The following is a 20,110-nucleotide window of genomic DNA, read 5'->3' as shown; positions in this document are numbered from 1 at the left end:
GTGCTTAGTCAAGCGGCACTGCTAATAAATTTATGAAATCATAATAAATCAAATTGCTGTGCATTATTAACCACAAATTACTCATATCCCAAACAATAGCGGACAATAAATTAAAAGAATTTGAACATAAAGGAATACAACTGCATATAAATAGATGCATATGCACGTAGGGAAGGAGTGCAATCTACCTATTTAGGTATTTTCGAAAAAATATGATTAAATAAATATGATTCCAGAATCTTAATAATGGCTTCTTGGTGGTGGTATTTTCTTTTTGAACAAGTAAAATATTCCTCTTCATCTACTACCAAAAGTCTTGAGCAATGCAGTCGAAGTGACAGTCCTTGTGGCTAGTTTCGATATTCAAAATCGACTTCCGTGGGAACGCCTTCCGCCCCTTAGTCGTTTCAAACTGTGACAATGGTTTTGATAAACAAAGTGCAAATAATGCTAATTCTTTCACCATTACAAGCTTATATGCTGAGTTTTTGTCTACAGAAAGCCCTTTTAAGCTGTGCAGTCCTTGGATATATAGTTCGTCTCATAAATCGATTTATCGTCCACACTCTTCCTCCTAGACGAGTCTGTTGAAATGTTTTCATCTCCTTTGTGTTTGTTGTACTAAGGTTCATGAAATGATTGGCCTACTGTTCGATTAATCATCAAGTTTTTAAACAGGTTGATGGTATTAGCTTGATTCATAGTTAGTATAACGCTAAGCAAACAAATATTTGTGAGTCAACTTTGAAATATTCCCAGAATATTTACATTCGAGTGCCGCCTACCACCAAATTCACAACAACTATTCACTTCACCCTCTTTTAAGGCACGCATACATATGACAAATATATGTACATACAAACGTATGCAATCTGTACAGCATCCTACATAAATAACACTAAATTAGCATTAAATACATTCTATTATAATCAAATTAATACACTGCGGCCAGCTTTAACCCATTAACGCAGCTTAAGATCATAAATTAGCAGTAAGAAAACAACGACTTACGCAATATGTCCCAGGGACAATAAATATCTCATGCGACTTCCCACCAACTGGATAATAAAAATAAATATGAATACAAAAGTGACCACAGAAGCGGTGATAAATGCAGTTTCGTTAATGATGCTACGCGCATGCGCACATTTTTTTTTTTATTTGCATGTCACATCATTTGAGTCCCGGAAAGGTTTCAGCGTGAAGTGGGTATGAAATGCATATATTGGAAATTTATTTGATATGTCCATTTGAGGATGTCCATTGAGGGATGCTCCGGGTGGGCCGTTTGTTTATTTAGGATCATTTAGCTTTAATAGTAGGTATTCCGGTTGTTTGGGTTACTTGAATCAGTGTGACGATGGTGAATGCTGGACAATAATAATAGCTACGGATGTTTTTCAAATGTACCTAATATACGGGTATGTATGTATGCATGTGTTAGTGATATACGCCGCCGATTTTAGTCGTTTTTCGCGCGCCGCCGCCGAATTGATTTAAAGAAATTGTGTTCGCGACGATTATTAGGAGTTAACCCCAGGTGAAACTACGCTTTGCACGACATATACAGACAAAAGTGTGACCATTTTATGTATCTCTATTTCTTTTCAGCAGACGCAGCAGTACCAATTCCAAAGACCGGGGTTAAGTTCGAAGCCGCCCTGGAGTAAGTGAACGAGGGACAATTCCTCCGCAAAGCGCTACTCCTGAAAATTTTTGAACGATCTGCAAGTTATTGAGGCAAAAACCCCGGATCTTTCCGAAATGGCCTAAACGTGGATTTCCTTAAATACATACAAATAAAACCTTTCCTAAATACTTTTTTTTTAAATAGAAAAATCAAGCTTTTTAAAGTAAGAACACCGGCATACGCCGGCGCGCCTCTCACGCCGCCGCCTGTATATAATAGAGCCTATGCCGCCGCCACCGATAAAGTGATCGGCGTAAACCTCTAGTATGTGTGAGTATACAATAACATTTGATAAAACAATTGACAAGCAATTAAAAATCTTTATTGCAACAAATGTAAAAGTTCTGGAAATGCAGATGTCACACGCATATTAAGCATTGGCCTAATGAATCTACATATTTATGTATGTATATACGTATGAAGACATGTCAATATGCGCGTACAACTTTATCAACCCAATCATCAAAGTCTCTTGAATCGACAGTTATTGCTACAAAATATGATGTTGCAATTTTTATTGTTGTAATTTGAGTACCTAAATAGCGGCATCGCAATTTTTTTCCGCATATCCAATGGATGTGCATATTTTGTTATACAGACAAAAAAGGTGAAATTATGTTCGAAAATCTAAATTAATGCAGTTACGCACTTATGCATACACACATTCATACAAACATGCATATATGTAAAATATTTGTGTCTTCGATTTAAAAAAGAATTTGAACTTCTTTTAGGCGCTTAAGCCATGTTTGCATGATTTGCAAATATTTCTGCATAATTTCAGGGTTTCCATCGATAGCTCAAAAAAGGGATCATTGACACTTCGCGAATTCTCATAGCAAGTGATGTGCACATAATGCGACTTAAGGAATTTTGTTACATAATATATGTAATGTAGAGGTCTGATACATCATTTACATTTCTCACAATTGCTTATTCACAAAAAGTTTCCCTTGCTTCATCATTTACAGGCCAAAGCAGAGACATTCAAGTGCTTATGCATAAACTTAAGTAATAATAAAAAGGGTTACATGTGAATCGTTAATTTGCGCATGTAACATGGGGCGTAACGTGCTATCGAACGTATTGCATGCTGAATGCTGATACTCGAGTTAAAGAAATGCGATAAATATGCAATAGAGATAAGAAATTATAAATAACATGCATACACTTTCAATAATTTATCTACTGAGCATTTACATTCGCGCTGAATATCATTACACATTTTTGAGCATTAAAAGGAAAAAAAACTAAAGTCAAATCAAGGAAAAGCAAATATCCATAAAGCGACAGTAAAACAGGTGTGATCATTCTGCACCCCAATTCTATAAAATTTAGATAAGCAATGGTGTGTAACCGCAATTCGTGGGGCACAATAACTCTAACACGGAGTGCAAGGGACTGTTCCATATAGTAAAACCTCGAAATTGCTTTGCATTCTTTGAACAAACTTCTTTGATAGAACAAGTAAAAAAAGGGGGCTAAAATACAAATCAGATGGAAAACGTAGCTGGGATATATAAAGTAAAATTTGACAAGAAATTATTCGTAAAATATTTTAACCAGTTAAATACCTGTCACGAAATTCTTTGTTTTCTCCTTTTGTACAAAATTGGCATTAAATAGCATTTGGGAGGTAGCCAGACGGTTAAAATGTTGTAGAAAATAATTTACCGGAAAATTTCACTAGGGGTGCTCTCATAGAAAATCTTTGTACAAAAACACGGAAAGATGCGATCGCATGTTGTTGTTGTTGTTGTAGCGATACGGGCACTCCCCGAAGGCCTTGGGGAGTTTTATAGATGTTGATGGTACTTTGCCGGATGCAGATCCGGTATGTTACGGTAACAAGCATAGGAACAAGTTGTAGGAATTTCGGGATTCCGCTAGCCACCTGTGGTCTGCTCCTGCATATATGGGCCTTGAGTCAGCACATCAAGCGTTGGGCGGACACCACCTCTTGCAGGATAGCAAGATACTTCTGGCCGGAAGTGGATGGCATGACGTCTGCCGAAATGACTGGGCTGACTAAGTCTCATCTAGCAATGCTCATTGCTGTTTTGACAGAGCACTGTTCAATGGAAGGCCATGCGGTACGTCTCAATATACTGAAACCCCATTCTGTTGCAACTGTATGAAGGATAATGAGGTGGAATCATCGCGCCACTTTATGCTTAATTGCCCAGCTTATGCCAGAACTAGGCGGAAGTATTTCAGTCACGACCCACTTGGACCTTCAGAGGATTTATCCAAGGTTGAGATCGGTTTCATTAGAAATTATATCGTTGCTATGCAACGATTCTCTATGTAGCTGCTACGTCACTGTGATTTTATGTGGTGTTACAACGGACCTTCATGCTGTCCAAGTGATCTTACCCTACCAGAGCAACTACCACCACCTAACCGTTCTTAACCTAACCTATCTTTCGAGATTTGTGCGGCAATCATTATCTAACATATGTATGCCTGGAAGCATCTCTTGATGCACGCAGAAAGGATTTCGAAAGCAGTTTAAAAACAAACTGAGTAATAAAATAGCTAAATAGATTTTTCAAATCAAATAACTTCAAGTTTGGCTTAAAGAAGTAAGAAATATTGCAGATTTAAAAGAACAGGAAAGGATATTCGAATGCGGAATGATTTTGAGGTTTAACTGTATATATGCGTTTAGGTCGTTCATCTAGAGTAGATTTTATTTCGCCTCCAGACAATTACGCTCAAATTTTTGCACGGTGTAATAAAATCCCCTATGGCAACTTTTCTAGGGTTTATTAAAAAAAATGATCCTGCGGTGCCACGGTATGGCCCTGTATAAACTTTCTCCTACCCTAAAGGTGGATTTAGAAAAACGCTTTATACGCGTTACTTCGAGTTGTCGCTTTGGCATAGCCTTATGATAACAATGAAACGCCTCGCCGTTTTTTCACTTAACAGATATCACATACATACATATTGCATGCTTTAAAATTCATATATGTACGTGCATATCGACTTGTAAATTGTGTAAACATATGCACGTAAGAAAAAAAGGCTCATCAAATTTCATGGATACTTTGCTACTCATATCATACGGCACACCACCACCTTTTCTGGCAGCTGATTTACATTGCGCGCAGGACCCTGAACACATACATATATCGTTATACAACAATAACTTAAATGTTTATGCAAAGAAAATAATGAAGGATATCATTGAATATGCAAGGCGGTTCGATGCTAATTTCTACTTTGGCGATAAGAAAACTTCCTTTCGATCAAATTGACTTGACTTAGAAAAAATTTATATTATCGACTTTGTGAATATAGAAAAAGGATTATTGTTTTAATGAATTCATATACATATGTATGTACATATGTATGTATACAGAAACTTTACACACTTACCTACTTAGCAGGCACATTTTTGTTACCGATCAATCCATATTGGTTTGAAATGGTATGTCATACGACTTTAAATGAGATGTCATTCGATAGCATAATCAATTAAACACTCTAAAGACACTGGTGAAACCTAAGAAATAGAAAAATGTGTTAATAAAATATATGAAACGATCAATCACAGCTTATGCATACACATGCCTAACATATCTAACTTAATATGGATGCCGACATATGTAGATTATATATTTATTTAACGGTAAAAACGGTGGGAAGGTGTTTAAATGAAAATGGGTCTGAAGTCAGACTATTTCACATACCTACTACCTACTACATACATACATATGTAGGTACTTACAATATAAAGGAAGAATTTGCTATCTTTGGGCCCGTTTGTATGCATTTACATATACACGCTTCTCATTCATGTAACCCAATGTCCCGATCATGCTCTATCTTATACTTTCCCCAAAACGATTCTATTTCACACCTGCAAATGTAAACGCCGACGCATTCAATTTCTTTACTTTGTATTAAGCTGGAGTCATTGGTGCCGTTTGTCGTATCGCTGAAGTCGTATCCCTAACGTAATCAGCTGTTTATCGTTACGACGGTAAACCAAAACCCAATTGGTTGGCTACGATACGGTTACGACCTTGGCGGCACCAATAATCGATTGCATTGATTCTCATAAGGTTGGTCGAATCAGCTGTTAAAAGGTTACCGATACGGTTACCGATAAAGCACCAATGTCCCCAGCTTTAGCCCATGGTTCAATTATGTACAGGTTGGCTCATCTCATCAGCTGATTTTATTTATGTCATTGCATGGTCGAAGGGATTGTCAAAAGGAGATGGCAAACTCAAAATGAAACCAACACATTGGCAACATTTTACTTACACATACAAAAACTGCTAAGTTTTATGTTTCCATTCCATACCATTCGCACCAACACCAATACACAGATTTTGACAATTTGAACAGACATATTTTGTTGCTTTTCAGATGAGCCAACTTGTATATAGTTGAACCATGGTATTAGCCGGTAAATATGTCATGAATTAAATGTGTATATTAGAGCGTATCACAATCTATGGAGAAGACCGAAGTGTAAGTTGATCCTTTTAACAAGACAAGCAACACAATATGGTTTTCACAGCGAATCTAAAAAAGAAATAATATACTTGACTAAAAGAAACCTTGTAAATTGCCTAACTAATTGTTTTTATGCTTTGCTAATAACTTTATAGAAAAACGTCTGAAATTTGCGCGCACAAACCATTAGTGAACGACAATGCTGATCGCTATCGATCTTGCATATAAGTTGATTAATCGATGAATGGCCGATAACAACAAATGCTTATGGAAATCAATATAATTGGTTACTTAATAACGTAACGCCCTAGCCATAACCGTACCATAGCCACAAACATATAGGGCCAATTAATGGTGACTTATAACCATAAAACCATAACCAGATAAAACAGCTGATCCAATCTACCTTATGGAAATCAATGTAATCAATTAATGGTGCCATACCATAACACTAGCGCCATAACCATATCATAGCCAACCAATTGAATTATAGAAGGTGGCGCATTGCGCATGTAAACATTAGTTCAGCTGTTTTTATGGGCAATTATTACGACATTTTCCTTTAGCTGTTTTTTCTCTCTTTTTTTCATTCGCTTAAGTAGATAACTGTGTCGTAGATGCGCAGAATGAAGCAATTTTGAACACGTGAATGCGCAATCTGGGTAGGTTATTTGTTGTTTTTGGTTTCTCGCCATATCCATAACCTAAAAATATTTGAGTTGGTGAATTTAATAACTTTTTGTAAATTTTATTCATTGTTTGGGATACGTTCTGACTAAGAGATTACTTTTTTGTGGAATATGTTTGTAATTCTTTTGATTTCATTTTTATGAAATTTTAATGATTTTTAGGTTGAGGCACCATTAATCGATCACATTCGAGATGGTTATCGATATGGGTATGGTTACGACTATGGCGTTAGGATTAAGGAAGTTTAATTGGCAGTTAACCTATAAATATTTGAGTTGGTGAATCCAATAACTTTTAAGTTGTTTTCTTGCATTTTTCTTTAAATTTTTTAAATAAAGGCACCGATCGCCGATGCCAATAGATAGTGTTAAACAAAACTATAGTTAGGTTTTGGGGAGTGTTATCGATGTCGATGGTCCTTTGCTGGATACAGATCCGGTACGTTCCGGTAACAAAGCACCATAAGCACAATCACATAAATTGGTACGACGGAATGGACTGGTCACAAAACTTGACCCTGCCCTGTACAAATGCTACTTATCGATTTACGTGTTCCATCGACACAGATTTTAGTCATTTTACTAACCAATTTACGGGTACATTTTTGCTGGGAAGGTACTAGCCAGACCATCTCGGGAACGAATAATATGACCACATTAAACATTGTCTTTATCGCTACAACCCAAGTTAATCAAATAGGAAACAAAAATCGCTTTTTATTTTATTAACTTATTATTGTTATAAAAGTAATCTCAGATACAAAACTAAGGAACAAATACACATACATGTATATTAGACTGGGTCGATTTATTAACCGATATCGCGCCATTGATTTTTCGATAGGATTTGGGCTCAGGAAAAAAAGTTCCACTACGCATACCCAAAAAAATTATTTTCGAGCCTGCAAAAAAAAAATGACGAAAGGGTAAATTTTTTGGTTCCCCCCATAAATTCAGAAAACAAAAATTCAGAAATCCAATTTCATAAGTCAAAATTCGGAAGTTAAATTTCAGAAGTCAAATTTCAGAAGTAAAATTTCAGAATTCAAAATTCAGAAAGTAATCAGACAGCAAAAAAACATGAATTTTGCGCATTATTACTTTCTCAATTTTTACTTCTGAAATTTTACTTCTGAATTTTTTTCAGCCTGGAACACAGCAACGTCGAAAAAAGGCGTTATATTCAATCGAATTATGGAATATGTATAATATCACCAAATTGGGTGAAGTCGGTACAAATAATTCCATCGAAAGGTGGCACAACGCCATTCGAAGTGCGTTTGGGACACACCCTAACATATTTAATTGCATAAATAAAATAAAAAACGAACAGACAATAATAGAAACAAAACTGTAGCAATTTTCAGTTGGAGGCGCCCATATCGGAAACGCAAGAAAAAATATAAAGACTTGCTTTTTTTAATACTATAAATTCAAAAGATCGCGGGTTCGAATCGAGCTCAAGGCAGGCCTAGCAATAATTATTTTATAATTATTATTGTTATGATAAATTTTTTCTTAATTGAAGCAACAAAAATTGTTAATACAACCTAGAGCCCGGAAAAAGTGTCAATGAATGACACTATGGCATCATTGCCATGAAACAAGTCCAATTTTCACATCCATTTTGCAACAGATGTCACAGTGCTGTAAATATCAATTGGCAAGAAACAGGGTAGAAGTAGAAATAATGAAGACAAACAAACAACCGCTTTGAGAGCTAAATGGTTATAGCAGTGGCGCCTAAACGTTGCCGGTGAAGGAATTTAGCAGTTCCCGAAATGGATCTATACAACGAGCTTTGGCAGTTGTCTAAATTTTTTCATTCTTCTATTCTAATTTAAAAGTTTTTCAATTTAATGTTTTTTCTGTCGTCTGATTACTTTCTGAATTTTGACTTCAGAATTTTGTCTTCTGAAATATGACTTTTTGATTTACACTTCTGAAATTTGACTTCTGAAATTAGTCTTCTGAGATTTGACTTCTGAATTTTGTCTTTATGAAAAAAGGGTTCTTACTAATGTTTTCTGAAAAAATGTGTTTCTGAATTTTTGCTTTCTGAATTTATGGGTGGCACCAAATTTTTCGACGAAAACACTCCCCAAAACAAAAAAAAAATTATTTTTTTCAAAAAACTGTTATCGCCAACGTTTTTACGATTTTGGAGTGTTTTGGTCGTTTTTTTTTTCATTTTTTTGCATGCTCGAAAATTATTTTTTTGGGTATGCGTAGTGGAACTTTTTTTCCTGAGCCCAAATTCTATCGAAAAATCGATGGCGCGATATCGGTTAACTTTCGTCCATACAAATCGACCCAGGTTAATGTATATGTATGTAGGGTAATAGTCTAGTTGAGGGGTCGACTGCTAATTCGCTACCAAAAATATCGAGAGAGGTGTCAAACGACGCGTCTTGACATCAGTATTAATAATCCAAAGGCGGAAAATAAAAATTTTAACGCGTTCAAAAGATATTAACGAAAAACCGAAAAAAGACCCGCGGGTACCTCCGAAACCGGGGGTCGGATCCATAGTATTTTTGCGCAGAACACCTTTCTGCGTTGGCGGCCTTCGGCCGCGCTTATAAAAAATAACCCTGGGCTACGCCATGCCAAGTCCGAGTGTGTGGTATAACCGTGGCTACCGCCACGGTGATGCACAATTTTTTTGGGGGTATAAACACAACAACAACCACATGGAAATCGCCAACTTCAACTGCAAATATCTCCGGACAGAGATAAAATTTTTCTTTTCCGCCATCGGATTATTGTTCTCGAGATTAATACGCGTCATTTGACACCTCTCTCGATATTTTTGGTAGCGTATTAGCAGTCGACCCCTCAACTAGACTATTACCGTATATAGATGTATTGGAAATTGCTTTACATATTTCTTTAACATTGTTCTATTTAATTAAAAGATTTGAAAAATATTAATATAAGGGATGGAGAAATAAAACATACCAAATTCGCAAATACATTCCTTAGGTGATTCAAAACAAACACACTAACCTAATGTTAAACACCCCTCAACCAAAGCAGCAATTACCAATCTAGGGTGTTTGCTTTCTTTCTTTTTCAGTAGAACAAAATTAGTGTCATGTTACTTCTTTTGCCAGAGACCGTTGTTTTTTTTTTAATATAAGTTCATGAAAACTACAAGAACATGCCTCAAGATTATGTATCATAATAGGGCTAGCTTTTGCCACGCCCTAATATCACACCCCGTTTGTTTCCTTCTCGAAATAAAAAAAAACAAACTAATTTTTGTTAGCTACAATTACTTCATTAAGACATTTTGCATTTATTTAGTCATCCTTAGTACATATTAAGCAAAAACAATTTACGTAACTATTGTAACATTTAATTAAACCAGTGTATGTATGTTGATCTAGTATTTGTGTGTATTTAAAAAAAAATATAACACAACAGAACACCTGAGTGTAACAATGGTTTGTGTATATAATGGAATCGTTATACAGTTTGTATGCAATAATAGTTTATTTACTTTTGAAATTTGAATTTATCGGGCTATTGAGTATGCGTGCTCGGTGTGAAGGAAGGGTGCCAAGTAATAAATGTATATAGGGGCATACATATGTGCATACGCACATATTTCCAGCTACAAGCTTAAGTTTTGTGCCTAAATTTGCATTTAATGCTGCATGCTTCACACTTAGTAGGTTTTATGGATATCGGCGGTCATCATAGTCACGATCTCTGCGCTCATAATCTCTATGTCTATCTCGATCTCGATCCCGGTCCCGTTCTGTTTCAAATTCTAAACCTCTTCTACGTTCACTTCGACTTCGACTGCGACTTCGAGAATGATGCTTATGTTTGTGCTTTTTCTTATGCCTCTCACGATGATGATCACGATCTCTACTACTACGGTATTCACTTGGAGTACTATTAGAGTAATTGCCGCGGTCATCATGCTCATCACGATAGCTGCCACCTGTAGGTGGTGGTAGCCTGTTTCGACTACTACCAGCACCACCACTTCGACGATCATATCCAGATTCGTCATAATCATAATTTGCGGCTCCGCTGTGGGATGGAACTATTCTGGGTGAATTTAGTTGATGTGGACTTATGTTATATTGCCGACAGTACTCCTCTATTTTTTTCTCAATTTGTTTTTGAATTGGAACCGGTATACGTGGGAATAGAGTTGAAAACCAGTCAAGTTTCGTGAGAAATTGATATACCATTTGACCAATAGTTATTGTCTACATATCCAAAATAAGGGGGGAACAAATAGCAGTGAGATAAAAAACAGAACTTGTCGTACATATGTAGATAATGACTCATACACTGAACTCACCTGGCCGCCGCCAGCTTTTACGTCTATCTCCTCTTCATCCTGCAAGTAATCTTCATACCAATCATACAAATCCGCTGGCGGTTGAGTGTATCTTAGGTACATAAATCCTGCAAATGCAGTCGAAATATTTATCTAAATTTAGCCAATACAACAAATAGCTTTACGATTTTATAACGCATCTGATAGCAGAATTTTTATCTGATGGATATTGGAGGATGGTGTTTGCTACACCTTTCGACTTACCACCTACCTAGTGCCCTTATATAGGGTGAATCTGTGTGATTTAGGAGTCCGTTAACCTGCTTTCTTGTTAGCCTAAGAGTATACAACTTATACAATAAACAGTAAGCTGTCGATACGATGCCGCCTGCACCCACCCCACGAACCTAAAGTAAGAGAGCGACCCAATATATGTAAAACCCAGGAATAGTAATGTGTTGCAGTCAAATGATGTTTGCATTCTTTAAAACGAAATGCTACATTTCATAAACTCACTCCGCCACACATGCCAGTTTGCCCAGATGTTTTGCGCGATCCCCGCTCCCAAGGTTCCATGTGCTTCACTTGATAATAAATCTCATCCACAACTTCATGGTATGTTTTGAGTTTAAAAAGATGGACTGCAACATTCAAAGAAGCTTGTTATAAAACAAACCAACATGAAAAAGTGAATCACATATTTTTGCTACTGTACCTTTCGGGACGTACCTTTGAAATAGCTAGAACCCTGTATGTTTGCAAGAATAAGTGGATTTAAATTCATTGTGGCCTCATTTCCCCACAGCGGCAAAGTATTGTGCTGCTTCCCTACTTTCTTTGCCGCGGAGGGTTGCTGGTGATACTCTGAAAATTAAACAAAATCCTTGTTAAGATTGTCTCCACGATTATAAAGAATGTCTGTTCACTGACAGACGGAATCCTGGGTATCATGTACAGAGTTCTTGTTCATGGTTTGCTTCTTTGCTTGTAAGACTTTCTTACCTTCACCCATTTCGATTAGTTTGTTTTCCTTTCTGGAGCTTCGAAATCTTTAGTTTCAATATTCTTTCTCATTAAACCGATGTATTTCTTTTACCACATTAAAATATTACAAACCAAATTACAAACGTTTTGCAGACGGAAAAAATATATGCAAAACGCGTCTGTCACGAATTCAGCAACAATTCTACAATATTCAGCACAGCCGCCAAGTTTTACAGTGCTGCCACTTAAAACTTTCTAAGCACCTTCGTTTTAGCGTGATTTAAGCTCAGTTACCCACCGACGTGTGTAACGTAAACGTATGCCGTGCGTACACACATTTGAGCGGAAGCTATGCCCGTAGTAGCAACGGAAAAAATGTTGCGATTGACCTGTTTGAATGAATGGTTATGGAAACATCAACTTTTTCTGTTTTAATTTTTGATGTTGTATAAGGCTGTATCTAATATTAAATAAGTATAAATAGATTACATGTTTATAATCTTCACTTTTATATAATTATTTCGAATTATTTCCACAATTTTTAAACTTTTATTTGGTGTTTTTGCATAAAACTGCAAACCGTCAAAAATTAGCGAACAAAACTTTACTAGGCAACTCTCTCTAGTGAGAGAGCGATTAGCTGACACGTTCTTACGGAAAAAATGAAAATTGTTTTGATGTCTATGTACAAAAAACGTGTCAGCTGACCGCTCTCTCACCAGACAGAGTTGCTTATTAAACTTGTATGCCCTAATTTTTGAGCGTTTGCTGTTTTATGCAGAACCATCTAATTAAAGTGTGAACAATTGTGGAAATATTTCGAAATAATTATGTAAAAGTGCAGATTATATATATTTATTTATTAGTCTACAAATGTAATATATTTATATTTATTTTCAAAAATTAAAATAGAAAAATTGATGTTTCCATAAGCATGCATTCAAACAGGTCAATCGCAACATTTTTTTCGTTGCCACTACGGGCATGAATTTCGCTCAAATGTGTGTACGTACGGCATATGTATACGTACGTTACACACGTCGGTGGGCAACTGCAGCTAAATCTGCCTTAATATTGCCATCATCCGGCAAAATCCTGAGCCAGATAAATAATTTCGCATGTAAATGCAACAACAACGATTTGAGCCAGATAAATCCAGATAGAAGTCTGGTTCAATTTGTGAGCCAGATAATTTGTTAATTACTTGTGTTTAGTTTGGCAACGCTGCCTTTAATAATCCTACTTTTTCAAAATTAGATGTCGCTGGTTAGCCTTTCGCCGTATGAGTAAATGAAAAACAGCGACGACATCTGCCTATCACATTTCACGTGTGCGAAAATATCACGACATCTGCTTCTCAAGTCTCTCAATGATCCAGAGCATTCCCGTGAAAATTGAGCGTGAGCCGGAGCTGTAAAACTCACTTGCCGTCTTTCAGTGAGTTTTACAGCTCCGGCTAACGCTCAATTCTCATGGGAATGCTCTGGATCATTGAGAGACTTGAGAAGCAGATGTCCTGATATTTTCGCACACGTGAATTGTGATAGGCAGATTTCGCCGCTGTTTTTCATTTAACTCATACGGCGAAAGGCTAAGCAGCGACATCTATTTTTGAAAAAGTAGGTATATTAAAGGCCGCGTTGCCAACCTAAAAAGAAGTAATTAACAAATTATCTTGCTCACAAATTGAACCAGACTTCTATCTGGATTTATCTGGCTCAAATCGTTGTTGTTGCATTTACATGCAAAATTATTTATCCGGCGCAGGATTTTGCCACCGGATGACAAGTACTGGAAAACGGCGTATATCTTGGCAAAGGCGAATTTACTTATTGTTGTTGTTGTAGCAGTGCTTCGCCCCATCCAATAGGTGTGACCAATCACAAATTGTCATCAATATCCTCTAACGGGAGTCCAAGCAAACCTGCTGCATCAAGAGGGATAGACTATAATGAGAGGGGTGTTAGAGGCGTTGGAGGCAAATCTGCATCTTGGGGCACTGTCGAGGCGAACCAACTCGACCAAAGCGTGACTATAAATTCACGTTTACAGTGAACGCGTCGGACAAATGGTTACCGCGCATTTATCTTTCTGCCCAAAGTTTGCGGGATGTAAAGCGGCGAACAATAAATCGAGGTAATGTTAAGGGTGGGTTTATAAACGCTTTAGTCTCGTTGCTTTTCTTTTCATACTTTGAAAGTGCCACAAAAAAGATATGTATACAAATGTATATATATATTTTACCCGATTAAAGGGCTTAGAATATACTCGCGGCAGGTATGCCTGTCGTAAGAGGCGACTAAAATCAAAGATATCTCTAGATATCTTTGTTTATGTATATCTAGGAAGTATTCGCCATAAGCCAGTGCGCTGACCTGAACCTTCAGCGCGAATACTCCATTGAGAAAATCGCCATACTCAGGAACAGTCAAGCCGCCCTCAAGGCAATCTCCTCGCTCGAAATAAAATCAGCACTGTTCCTTGAGTGCATTGAAAATCTAAATCAACTAGGAGCACGCAACGAACTAATGTAGGCCTGGGTTCCTGGCCACAGGGCAGTTGAGGGTAATGAGCAGGCGGATAGCATGGCCAGAGAGGTTGCAACGACACGAACCATCGGTTCCGAGCCGTTCCTGCCAGTAGGCCAGCAGGAATTTAAGGGACATTTATCAGTATAAGAGAGGGAAAAGAGGGAAGAAACATGCCATTAGCACCCAGATAAATTGCGGTGTAAATCAAAACCCACACCATAGAGCAGTACTCGTTGCGATAGACCTATCAAAAGATTTTGATACGGTCAACCATGGCACCACTATCACCACTTTTGTTTAACGTCTACATATCAAAGCTACCTTCGCCACCAGAAGGACTTACTATCGTTTCCCACTCCGATGACTGCACAAATATGGCCGCAGGCCCAGGCCCACAGATCGATGAGCTTTGCAACAGAATAAAGGGCTACCTCCCTGATCTATCCAGTTTTTTCGCTTCACGAAACCTGGCATTATCACCGACTAAATACTCCGCGACCTTATTTACAACATGGACGTCCCAAATGTCGACCATTTTAAACATCCACGTCGATGGCACTACGCTACCGACTGTCCTAAACCCCAAAAATCTTGGGTGTGACGTTTGATCAGGATTTACATTTTGGTGAGCATGCAGCCGCAATTGTACCGAAAATCCAGAGCCGTAGTGAAATCCTCAAATCCCTTGCTAGCAGTACTTGGGGAAAAGACAAAGATACGCTCATTACCACATACAAAGCAATTGGCCAGCCGATTGCATGCTACGCGTTCCCTATATGGTCGCCAAGCCTAAAAACTACTCACTGGAAAAAGTTACAGGCCTGCCAAAATACTGCTCTTAAAACCGCCACGGGCTGTCTTCTTATGTCCCCAGAACACAATCTACATTATGAGGCGAGAATACTCCCCATCAGGGAGAGAAATGAGATGCTAACCAAACAGTTCCTGTTAGTCCATTCGGACAAACCTCTTTTCTACTCGTCTATTTTGGGTGGTAATAAACATTACAACGGTTGTGTTGTGTTGGCACAAACTCAACGTATAGAATATCCAGTTGAAGTAGGTCGGCGTTTCACAGTCACACCTAGTGAGGAAAGTACTAGTGATTCCGATTCGGATTCAGACGGCACTAAACTAATTGTGATGAGAACCCTTGGTATCCGAAGATAAACCCCTTTCTCTACGTCTACGAAGTACACTACCACCTTTGGAACAGCGTCCGGCACCATCTCCGCCTCCAGGGCCAGCAGTACGCTGCAGCGTAATACAACGAATGCCCAATTAGCACCAAGTCATCCAGGTCGTAAAAGCCAACACGAAGTTTTATTGCCACCAGGTTCACTCGATCACCTCGGACCAGAGCGCAACAACCACCAACGGTACCAACACAGCGCGCCCAAGACCGCGCACCACAACCAACAACAGCGTCAACTTCACCAGCAAAATCAACATCACCAGTAACCACGCCGGCCGAGGCCCACGGTACGTACTCTGGCGGCCATGTAAGTACCAGCCATGTATGAACTTCAAAATAATTACCCTACAAAGACATACATGTGGTGTTCTAATATATGTACATGAAAATTTACAATATAGCATAGTGTGTAATAAAGTTATTGACAGGAATGTGTGGTGCATTGTCATAAAACTTAAAAATATGCGTTAAAATGGCAAATTGGTGTACTCTATCACTCACCAAATAGCAGTGATGCTGACTTCATGACATACTTAAACAATGTCATCAATGAACACCTCAGGGAATCTGACAACATTATAATAGTTGGAGATTTTAATATTAATATGAATATATCATCAACATACTCAAACCAGCTTATAAGTTTATTTGCACAAATGGCTATGGTACAAAGAATAAATTTCAACACAAGAATAACTGAGCACTCCTCTACGAAAATAGACTTACTCTTCAGCAATAATGAGCAAGTTAAAACTGAACATGTAAGTGGATATAAAATTTCCGATCATGAAACAATTCATTTCAAAGTACCAACAGCTAAATATTGCAAAATGAGAAAAGTTGCTACTGTCACCAACTGGGAGTACTATAGCGCAGAAAATCTTTTAAATCTGCTGCGAACGTGTGACTTTAGCTCTGTGTCTCATGTAGGAATAGAACGTAGAACTGAGATCCTGAACAATATTTTAACTGAAGCTATGCAAGCATTGACGTATGAGAAGAGGATCCAAATACAACTGAGGAATAAGTGGTATGACCGTGAGCTAAGGGAACTGCACAAAAGAAAATTTGAATTCTATAATACTGCTAGAAATACTGGCAACTGGGTGGATTATAATGGCATAAAAAAAGTATATAAAAAAACTGTTATGTATAAAAAGAAGAAATATATGGAAGATAAAGTGCTCGATAGTGCAGGAGACATGAAGCGGATGTGGAAGTCTTTAAAACATCTTGCTGAGCTCACCGATGACAGAAAGGTCGTTAGCAAAATAGTAATTAACGGTGAATGCCTCGAGAAGGAATACGATATAGCCAATGCCCTAAATACATTTTTTGTACAGAGCATAGCTGAAATTAATGATAGCATTGAAATAATTCCAATTGCGGCAGAAACAAGTGTAAATAATGCAATTGAAACTTTTCAATTCACCGACGTAGAGTTAGATGATATAATGAACATCACTAAATCTTTTAGAAACAAATATGGTGGAAAAAAGCTTTTGTCGGAGGGGGTATTTAAAGATGCCATGATTTACATTGCTCACTTCTACAAAGATATAATAAATGAATCAATAAACAGTAGCATTGTTCCAAATTGCTGGAAAGTATCAACTATAGTACCTGCGGAAAAAGTCAAAAATACAGTAAGGCCAGAGGAACTGCGCCCAATTAATACGCTACCCGCAGATGAAAAAATTATGGAAACGGTGGTTAAAAATCAATTAGTGCCATATCTAGATAAATACCAAATTATTATACCTGAACAATCTGGGTTTAGAAAAAGCCATTCTTGCGAAACCGCACTGAATATGGTTATTGCGGAATGGAAAGAGGATATAACTGATAAGAAAGTTGTGATCTCAGTCTTTTTAGACTTAAAACGTGCTTTTGAAACTGTGGATAGAGAGGAACTGCTGAATGTTATGTTTAATAATGGGACAAGAGGAAAATCCTTGGAATGGTTCAGAAGCTATTTGAGTAATAGAAAACAGAAGACGATAATTGGAAGTGCAGTTTCACCGGTTGCTGATGTACATATTGGGCTACCGCAAGGTTCAGTATTGGCACCGCTATTGTTTACAATATATATTAACGATATTAAAGAATGCTTGAAATATTGCAATATTCGACTATTTGCGGATGATGCATTGATAACCATTAGTGAAAGAAGTGCGGGCTTTGCGGTATCGAAAATGCAAGAAGACTTAGACTCCCTTTACAAATGGCTATGCCATAGAAAGTTGAAAGTGAACGTGGATAAAACCAAAAGTATGATATTTTGCAAAAATCAAAGCATTATGGGTGCCAATAACCTTAGCAGTATTACTCTGAAGATGAGAAATGTTGAAATTCAGCAAGTAGACAAGATCAAATACCTAGGAGTCTGGATCGACAAAAACTTTAGATTTGGAGAACACATAAGTTATTTAGAAAACAAAATTGCAAAAAAAATTGGTTTTATGTACAGAACTTGTAAATATATTAGTCAACGACACAAATTATTAGTGTATCGATCAATTATTGAACCGCACTTTATCTATTGTCCAACAATCCTGCTGTTAGCAAATGACACACAAATAAAAAAACTGCAGATACAACAAAACAAGGCAATGCGATTAATTTTAAAATGTTCGCTTAGAACACCAAAAACTACAATGCTAAATATGTTAAACTGGCTCAGTGTAAAACAGTCGATATATTATTTCACATTGAAATTTATACATCATATGAAATTAGGAATAACACCGAATTATCTAAACGGGAGAATACATTTTAATCATGAAATACATAACTATGGAACTAGAAGCAGCGGAAATATAAGACTGCCTAGAGTAAGAACGGAGGTCGCTAAGAAGACTTTAGAATATATAGGTTATAAAATGTACAATGAATTACCAAATGCGATAAAAGACTGTGAAAATATTAATAAGTTTAAAGCAAAATTATTTTTATACTGTAAGTCATTAAGCATGTAATGTATACAATTTATTTATATATATACATATATATATTTTTTTTTGTACCTTGAACTAGGTCTTAAAGACCGTAAATAAATAAATTATTATTATTATATTATACAAAAAAATGTTGGTCATAAAACTTACCCACACCCATGCAAATGTGACTAGGAATATAACCTATGACTGTATAATAGGTAGTCAAATGACGTGGAATGACGAGAGCGTTTTTGCAGGGAAGTTGCCGGATAACAACGTAACCACTAAAACAGGTGGTAACATCGACGGAACCACATAAAACAGCTGATGTTTACTCTGTAAAATAAATAAAGCGAAAGGGAAAATTAAATCGAGCAATTTAAAAACAAATAAACAAATACAACGAAAAGTAAAAATTACCCAAAACGTTTCAAACGCCAATAATTAGTTTAATATAATAAAAATGTCCAATTTACTATTATTGCTGCTTGCTGAAGATGAAGAATATGATGAAATTTTGGAACAGAGACATAACTTAAAGAGTCTTCGAGACAGTAGTGATCCATTGAACCTTCCTTGTAGTACCTTCAAAGAGCATTTCCGTTTACCGAAAGAAGCCTGTAAAATACTTATAGAAGAGTTGTGGCCAAAGGATGACCAACCTACTTCTCTGCCCTTTGGACTACGATTTTTTTGTTGTCTCACATTTTTAGCACATGGATCGTATCAAAAATGTGTTGCTAATAATATATATGCTGCGCTCAGCCAATCTTCTGCATCACGATACATCACAATGCATCAAATACATTACAAATTTAGTTGTGCAAGAAAAAGCATCTGAAGTAAGTTTTCCTACCACAAACGAGGAACAGTTGGCTATAAAAGCAAGGTAACGTTGAACGTGGAAACTTACAGATAGTACATGGGCTAATATTTTTTGTTTCTACGCAAAGTTTGGTTTGAAAGGTGTTATCGGTGCAATCGATTGCACTCATGTGGCGCTTATTTGTCCACCAAGAACTTTTCCGGCCAGACCGTGTAGCCTCTACATGAATCGCAAGGGATACTGCAGCGTCAATGTTGAAGCTGTTTGCGAAGACAACTTAAAATTTCTGGCAATTGATGCAACTTTTCCTGGGTCATGTCACGACTCAGGTATATGGACAACATCAAACGTGCGTGCGTTTATGAGCGGGCAGAGAGGAAGCTTACTACTAGGTAATCAGGGTTACCCCCTAGAGCCTTGGCTTATCACACCCTTGGTTCAGCCCGCAAATCCTCGGGAACAAAAATTCAATAAAGTGCA

General features: G+C 37.2%; 2 protein-coding genes across 4 annotated transcripts in view; both read right to left on the bottom strand.

Annotated features, from left to right (window-relative positions):
- The window catches only part of LOC137248384 (uncharacterized), a 65,417-nt gene extending 59,866 nt beyond the window's left edge, over window positions 1-5,551 (bottom strand). The window contains exons 1-2 of the mRNA XM_067779301.1: window positions 5,427-5,551; window positions 5,075-5,201 (exon numbers count right to left, since the gene is read on the bottom strand). Coding sequence (XP_067635402.1) covers window positions 5,075-5,091 — 17 coding nt within the window. The 5' untranslated portion in view covers window positions 5,092-5,201; window positions 5,427-5,551. The remainder of the gene's footprint in view (window positions 1-5,074; window positions 5,202-5,426) is intronic.
- A 4,562-nt stretch (window positions 5,552-10,113) lies between these two features.
- Window positions 10,114-12,334, bottom strand: LOC137247524 (pre-mRNA-splicing factor 38B). 3 transcript variants are annotated; one of them, XM_067778514.1, is made up of 6 exons: window positions 12,158-12,334; window positions 11,885-12,019; window positions 11,672-11,796; window positions 11,427-11,562; window positions 11,177-11,283; window positions 10,114-11,081 (listed from the first exon to the last, which is right to left on the bottom strand). In XM_067778514.1, exons 1-6 carry the CDS (start codon window positions 12,165-12,167, stop codon window positions 10,536-10,538), a joined length of 1,059 nt encoding a protein of 352 aa, XP_067634615.1. In that variant the 5' UTR covers window positions 12,168-12,334; the 3' UTR covers window positions 10,114-10,535. The 3 variants fall into 3 exon arrangements, 2 of the variants coding, with proteins under 2 accessions (XP_067634615.1, XP_067634616.1); XR_010951858.1 differs by having other exon boundaries at window positions 10,943-11,081; window positions 11,420-11,562; XM_067778515.1 differs by lacking the exon at window positions 12,158-12,334 and having other exon boundaries at window positions 11,871-12,008.
- Between the last annotated feature and the right edge of the window lie 7,776 nt (window positions 12,335-20,110).

The sequence above is a fragment of the Eurosta solidaginis genome, chromosome 4 (genome assembly GCF_040869045.1).
Source record: "Eurosta solidaginis isolate ZX-2024a chromosome 4, ASM4086904v1, whole genome shotgun sequence".
Lineage (NCBI taxonomy): Eukaryota > Metazoa > Arthropoda > Insecta > Diptera > Tephritidae > Eurosta > Eurosta solidaginis.
The sequence above is the reverse complement of the archived record's forward strand: the minus strand, read 5'-3'. Positions and strand labels throughout refer to the sequence as shown.

Excerpts from the sequence above, each read along its gene's own strand:
- LOC137247524 (XM_067778514.1), bottom strand. Across the intron at positions 11,284-11,426 it reads ACCCTATATAAGGGCACTAG|GATTTATGTACCTAAGATAC; the intron begins GTAGGTGGTAAG and ends CTGCATTTGCAG. Across the intron at positions 11,082-11,176 it reads TAAAAGCTGGCGGCGGCCAG|ACAATAACTATTGGTCAAAT; the intron begins GTGAGTTCAGTG and ends TTGGATATGTAG.